General features: G+C 34.1%; 1 protein-coding gene across 1 annotated transcript in view; it reads left to right on the forward strand.

Annotated features, from left to right (window-relative positions):
• LOC116863145 (collagen alpha-1(XXIV) chain-like) overlaps positions 1-6970 on the forward strand; it is a gene marked incomplete at both ends in the record, with an annotated part of 33919 nt that extends 26949 nt beyond the window's left edge. The window contains 2 exons of the mRNA XM_032850638.1: positions 6110-6175; positions 6798-6970. Coding sequence (XP_032706529.1) covers positions 6110-6175; positions 6798-6970 — 239 coding nt within the window. The remainder of the gene's footprint in view (positions 1-6109; positions 6176-6797) is intronic.
• Between the last annotated feature and the right edge of the window lie 819 nt (positions 6971-7789).

Below are 7789 nucleotides of genomic sequence, written 5' to 3' on the forward strand. Positions count from 1 at the left end.
TTTTGTTTATCTAGGAATGTCTTAATTTTTCCTTCATTTTCAAAGGATAGTTTTGTTGGATATAGAATTCTTGGTTGACAGTCTTTTACTTTCAGCACTCTGTGTCATCCTACTGCCTTCTTGCCTTTATGATATTTTATGGAAATTTAGCTGTGAATCTCATTGAAGATCTCTTGGGTCTAATGAGTCTTCTCTCTTTCTGCTCTCAAGATTCTCTGGTTTCCTTTGCTTTCAACAGTTTGATTATGATGTGTCTGGGGAGTTCACTGAGCTTCTTGGATTTGTAGGTTAATGTCTCTCATCAAATGTTCAGCTATTCCTTTTTTTTTTTAATTGCGGTATAATTGATAACATTGTAATAGTTTCAGGTGGTTTAGGTTCCTTCCATTTCTTGTCTATTGTAAATAATGCTGCAGTGAATATAGGAATCATATATGTCTTCAAATTAGCATTTTTGTATTCTTCAGATACATACCCAGAATTGGACTAGCTGGGTCATTTAGTAATTCTATTAATTTTTTGAGGAATCTCTATGTTGTTTTTCACAATGGCTATACCAATTCACATTTCCAACAACGCTGTACAAGAGCCTCCTTTTCTCTACATCTTCTCCAACACTTGTTATTTCTTCTTTTGATAATAGCCATTCTAACAGTTGTGAAGTAATAGCTCATTGTGGTTTTGATTTGCATTTCCCTGATGAGTAGTGATGTTAAGCACCTTTTCATAAACCTATTGGCCATTTGTATGTCTTCTTTGGAAAAAATGTCAATTCAGATCTTCTGCCCAATTTTTAATTGTTTTGTTTTATTTTTTGTTTTTGCCATTGAGTTGTATGAATTCTCTATATATTTTGGATATTAACCCCTTTTCAGATTATATGATTTGCAAATATTTTCTCCCATTCAGTAGGTTGCCTTCTCATTTTGCTGATTGTTTCTTTTGCTGTGCAGAAGCTTTTCAGTTTGATGTAGTCTCACTTGTTTATATTGGCCTTCATTACCTTTGCTTTTGTTGTCAAATCCAAAAAGAAATTATCACTGAAACTGATATCAAGAAGCTTACCACCTGTGTTTTCTTCAAGTCTTTATCCATTTTGAGTTAATGTTTGCGTATGGGTAAGGTAGTTGTCCAGTTTCATCCTATTGCGTGCAGCTGTCCTGTTTTCCCAATACCATTTATTGAAGAGACTGTCCCTTCCCCATTGTATATTTTTGGCTCCTGTGTTGTAAATCAATTGGTCACATATGCATGGATTTATTTCTGGATTCTCTATTCTGTTCCATTGGTCTTTGTGCAGCTTTAATGGCAATATTATACTGTTTTGATTACTATAGATTTTAATAAGTTTGAAATTAGGGAGCCTGATACCTCCAGCTCTTCTTTTTCAAGATTGCTTTGGCTAGCCAAGGTCTTTTGTAATTCCATGAAAATTTTCGAATTGTTTGTTCAATTTCTGTGAAAAGTGCCATTAGAATTTTGATAAGGGATTGCATGACTCTGTTGATTATGTTGAGTAGTATGGACATTTTAACAATATTAATTCTTTTAATCCAAGGATGGAATATCTTTCCTTTTATTTGTATCTTCTTGTTTAATTTCTTTCATCACTGTCTTACAGCCATTATTTCTTGAAATGTTCTTTCTGCCCCCTTTTCTCTCTTCTCCATTTCTGAAATTCTCATTATGTGTGTGTTAGTATTCTTGTTGGTGTTCCTTAAGTTTCAGAGCCTCTTTTTATTTTTCTCATCTTTTATCTTTATATTCTTCTGACTTGAAAATCTCAATATACCTGTCTTCAGGTTCATTGATTCTTCTGTTACTGGAATCTACTGTTGAGCCTCTCTAGTAAATTTTCATTTCATTGTTTGTACCTTCCAACTGCAGAATTTCTATTTGGTTCTTTTCCATAATTTCTATTTTTTTTCAATTGATATTCTTTATTTGTGAGAGGTCTTTTTTCATATTTTCCTTTAGTTCTATAGAAGTAGTTTCCTTTAGTTTTTTTAACATATCTAAAATAAGTGATAAACATCTTTGTCTACTAAATACAACATTTGGGCTCCCTCAGGAGCAGTTTCTGTCTATTGACTGCATTTTTGCTTGCTTATGGTCTTACTTTAATGTTTATTTGCATGTCTTTGTTGTGGTGGTGGTTGAAAATTGTACATTGTAAATAATGTAATGTGGCATTTCTAGAAATAAAATAAGTTTATTTTTGTTGCTATTTGTTTAGTGACTTTGCTGAATACTATAAAGTCTGTATTCTTCAACATGTGTGACCATTAAAGTCTACTCAACTACCTTAGTGGCCAACTAACAATTGGAATGAGATTTCCTTAAATGGCAGAATCAGTAAATCTCCCAGTTTTTACCAAATGTCTCTGTGTATATTGGAGCACCCCTTCATTGTTCAGCCAATTGAACACTAAAACTTAGCTTTAACTTCCTGATTTCAGAGACTGAAAGCCAGAGGAGAGAACTTAGGGCCTTCTAGAAACACTCTAAGCATGTGTAGAACCCTGCATATGCACATGGACTTCTAGATTTCCAGAAATATGTCAAAGCTTTTCAGAGTCTCTGTGGACATCTTATTCCCTACCTTTTTCTTGTAAGCTTTTTGTTAGCTTATTGTTTGCCCAACTGTTTTCCAATGCTCCAGACAGCCACAAATTTAATTCCCTCTAAATGTTTTAGAAAAATGCTCCCAGGGAAAAGGTGTTTTGTATTGGATGAGCTGTGAGTCAGATAAAATAAAGACAGCTTTGCAAGTAGTGTCTTCCAGGGAGCCACCAGACAAGTCAGATAATGGTAATTCACTGGAAATGACTCTGAAGCAACTCCGACTCCATCCTGTTACCCCTGTGGCTGTGACTTCTTATTTTTCCTGTAATTATGTGCTGTTGTTTTTTAGCTACTACAGAACTGAAAAAGAGGACATGGGAAAAAAGGAAGAAAGAAAGGAAGACATGGGAGTAGGGCAAACTAAATTACATGAAGCTCATTGCCCTTCCCAAGATTCAGCTATTTTTCTTAAATAAATGTTCCTCACATTGCTGCAAGCATTTTGTTAATTTCCATAATCCTAGAAAACTTCATCCTGACATTTTTTCATGTTTTCTCATTGCTTTTATAGGAGAGAAAATTCTGGGAGGTCATTACTCCGCTGTTTTTTCTGTCTCCTAAATACTCCAGTGTTGAGTATATAGATTTTAATAATCTGTGTGATGAAATAGAAGAACATATAGAAGAACACTTCTGCTGCATACTGAAGTATAGTGTTTGCCTCAAATAAAAGCATTTGTGCAATTGTTTCGGTTAGGAACTGAACTAGCTGCTCTTTTCATAGAACACCATATTTATGTGACAGACTAACAGTGTTATACAGACATGAGTATTTGGCAGATATTTCCTTAAACATGAATTAAGTGAACCTGTCATGTCAACAAAACTACTGACAGAAGTTGATCCCAGTGATAAGTCTTAAACTTTCAAGCAAAAATAAAAATTTGGGAAAACTTGTATCTACAACTCTGTTCGATAGCTGTCCAGTACTTATATTTTTCTCATGAGATTGGCGATGATGTTAACAAATATAATTGTGTGGTATTAATAATGAAATGTACCCAAATTTAGAAGAGCTGCATAACTCCATAAATCAATATTTTTTAGATAAGCGATGCATGTTGTTAACAAAATCATGGATGCATAGAAGATTCTTCCACAGTTTAAGATAGACCAATAGATTTTAATATAAAAAGCACAAAAAGTTCATAGATTTGATTTCACATTTCACATTTCAACTAACCCTTAAGAAACTATCATTTATCAAGTTTTGCTATGAAAGAAGAATATCCACAATTATCTGAAAAGGCTACTAAAAGAATCCTATTTCTTCTCAAGGTGGTGGAATGTGCCATCTTGGGTATCTGCTAGTTCCTCTCCCTCGTCTTCTACCCATCCCCCTATTCACCAGGTCATGCTCTCTCTCAAAAAATATAAAATCTTTTCATAAAATAAAATAAAAGAATTCTATTTCCAACTGTGTATCTCTTTAAGACCAGATTTTCTTCACACATTTCAACTAAAATAACATATCATAACAGACTGAATACTGAAAGAAATATGACAGTTTAGCTATCTTCTATCAATCCAGACATTAAAGATACGTACAAATGTGTAAAACAGTGCCATTCTTTTCACACTTTTTTGTTTTTGGAAAATACAGTTATTTTTCATTAAAATATTTACATTAACATATGGGTTATTTTAAAGCAGTTAACACAAATAGTTTTAAAATTTGTGTTTTGGGGCGCCTGGGTGGCTCAGTGGATTAAAGCCTCTGCCTTCGGATCAGGTCATGATCCCAGGGTCCTGGGATCGAGCCCCGCATTGGGCTCTCCCCTCAGTGGGGAGCCTGCTTCCTCCTCTCTATGTCTGCCTCTCTGCCTACTTGTGATCTCTCTCTCTGTCAAATAAATAAATAAAATCTTTAAAAATAAAATTTGTGTTTGAATTTCTACTGTGATAAAAACCAAAAGTTATAACTCATCTGAATAAAAGTTCTTTAAGGCCCTTAATAATATTTAAAAGGGCAAAAAGGTCTTGAACTGAAGAGTTTGAGAATTGCTTACGCTAGTTTTTCTAAGATCAAAGTCTTAATCACAAACCAACTGGAAAATATAAAGGTGGCTACTATTCAGTATTTAATTCAGTTGCCCATGTTTAGTGCCAATATTTTTATGTGACCCATGCCCCAAATCTGCTCATCCACTCAGGCATGATGGTCGGAATTACTCTGCACAGAACCAGAAAGGCTGATCCTTTCTGTTTTGTGAATAGACCACGCTTCTCCATCTGATAGCTTTTGTGCAAGGCTATTACTCTGCCTGGAAAGCTCTCGCACCCACTCTCTTCACAATTCTTATTTAGTCTTCAGATCTCAAATCAAATGTCACTATCTCAGAGAAAACTTCCCTGACCTATTCCTTCCAAAACTCTTCTCCAGATTTCACTAAAACCCCTAGTCTCTTTAATGAGTCCAAGAACATTTTTTCTTTCATTAGCACATATCACAATTTGTTAATTATGTAGTTTTAGGATTTGACTAGTGCCTTTGTCTCCCTTAAACTTCAGCTTCACAAGGGCAGTTTTCTTTGAGCTTACTGTTTTGTCCTCAATATGTATCACAGTGTTTGCCAATATATATATACAGAATGATTCAATTATTTTCCAATATGAAAACCACATGTTGAGGCAAGGAAGAGTGCATTTTACTGATTGTCCCATCATTTTAAATAGTTTTTCAAATAACAAGTCATGAGTTAGGAGAGATCTGTTGAAAACAGTTTTTATTGTATGGCCTTCCAAGTAAAAAGATATCTTAGCAACACAATTATTCTGAAAGAAATTAGATTGCTTGATTTGTTGACACAGATGCCATTTCACAGAACTTTCTCCCAACTCATGCTTCTTAGTTTCCAAGCTTTTTAAAAAATAAAATACAAAAAAGACTTTTACTAATGGTTATGGTGAGGCTTTCTCTAAAAATATCTTTTATTAAATACAGGAGGAGATTGGATTCATGCTGTATTATTTCTTTTGGGACTAATGGTGCATTTTCCAACTTCAGAAATTGTTTTTAAGACCGCAAAAGTATCAGATTAAACGAATGTGGTGACTACCTCAGGACAGTAGTATTTTATTATATTTTTCTTCCAAGAATGTAACTGTTATAAATTACTACAGTTATTTATTCTTCACTTTACAATTTATTAACTGAGGGGGTCATATTTTATTCTTCTGCCATTTGAGTAACTTTTGTGTCTGTTTTTATGTAGCAGTGACAAATAGTTTTTCATTTGAGGGCTCTAGACTTTGGTCCTGTTTTAATTAGGAGACTTTTGAGATTTGGATGAAGGCAGCATATTGTCCTTTCAGGTATCCAGGCAAAATTTGCAAGATCTGTCTAACCGTAAGAGTTACAAACGGCCTTCAGATAATAAGTCTAGTATACTTTAATAGCACTGCTTTCAGAATTTACAGCCCTTACTGTAGAGTACTCAGTGTTGATGTTACTGCTAATCTCAAGTGGTTTTGTTTTACACAGAAACAAATGGATATCAATGCTGCTATTCAAGCCTTGATTGAATCACATACTGCCCTACAGATGGAGGTAATATATCTGGCTTTATTTACATTGGCACTCTCAATATACAAATTAAACAAAGTTTTTTCTGAGTCCAAAATGTGGCTTTATCTCAAAGATTGCACTTAAAACAGATTGAACAAAGTAGGCATTTTTTAATAAACAGAAATATATGCATGGGATGTTTTTTAAGGAAACCATTTAAAACAAAAATGTAATACATTTAAGGAATTTTTTAATAAGGAATTAGATACTGTAGGAGAAAATAGTTAAATGAAACCTAGCCACCTCTTAAAATAGGATCTATCATTGTTACTCATTTTACTCATTTAAACTCTATTCCGTGTACAATTTTCTTTAAAACATTATACTATACCAGGCATAGTAATTGTTTAGTTTTATGTTAGCTTGCAAACTAGGCCATTAGAGTAAATTTAATCTCTTATTTAGGGTCAAGATTAATAAAATATACACATAGGCCTGTATTTACATATAAACTGTTCTTTACACCCCTCTTCCAACTCATTGCATACAGCAAGGATACATTTTTCTTCTGCCTTGGTCCATGTTGATCATGAGGGTTACATACTTACTGGTGATGGCTTCCCTATGCTTTTTTTGCTGATTGATTCCTTTGATGACTTGGCAGAGCTACCAGAATACCGAAGTGACTTTAATTGACTATAGTGCAGAGATATTCAAAACCCTGAACTACCTTAGCAATTTACTGCACAGCATCAAGAACCCTCTTGGCACCCGAGATAACCCAGCACGAATCTGTAAAGATTTGCTTAACTGTGAACACAAAGTATCAGATGGTAAGTTCTTGGCTTTTTTTTTTTTTTTTTCAAACTCTGATGTCCTATTTCATCATTTCAGTGCATTTGAGATTTAGAGTGTATTCATTCAGAATCATAATCATTTTGATAAAAACCTTGTAGAATGCATTTTAGTGTTTTCAAAAAACAAATACTCTTAGAGGGACATAATTCTGAAGTCAGAGTATCCTTTTCTGAGGGCTCATTAACAATGTCTTCTACACAGCCTTATTGATCCCCAATGTTTCCTACTCCACAATAACTATATCACTTGCTTACCCTTTGTGCTTGGAACATATCATACTCATCTTAAAAATTAAAATAGGAAGGACTGACCTTGACTTTAATTGACTACAGGAGTACATGTCAGGTCTACCAGAAGTGGTAACATGAAAAAAAATATGGTAGAACCCCTGCCACCACACCTCCTGAATTTATGGTTTTTACACAAAACGGAAATTAAATGCATCATTGCAGAGTCACTGAGTAGGAAGATGGTTTGGTATTCTTGGAATTTTTTTGTCCCTACACAGATAGCCCAAAATCCATTAACCAGAGGTGCAAAAATGAATTTAGAGTAGAAGCATCAGGAAAAGTTTTAAAGCAAGTAGAACAGCTATAATTATCTAATGATAAGTAAGGGAACACTGTCTGCTACAATACATCATTTAATTTTAATTTCTATTGGGTCTGAGGTCAGCTGCACATTCAATATTAGTAGTTACCGTTTTTTGCTAAAAATTCTGTTCCCAACAGAGTAACATATACACTGATTTGGGGGGTGGGGAATCATGTTATATCCTTCTGTAGGGTGAATAGTAGT

Source organism: Lontra canadensis, unplaced genomic scaffold (genome assembly GCF_010015895.1).
Source record: "Lontra canadensis isolate GAN:19392208 unplaced genomic scaffold, GSC_riverotter_1.0 scaffold607, whole genome shotgun sequence".
Taxonomy (NCBI): Eukaryota; Metazoa; Chordata; class Mammalia; order Carnivora; family Mustelidae; genus Lontra; species Lontra canadensis.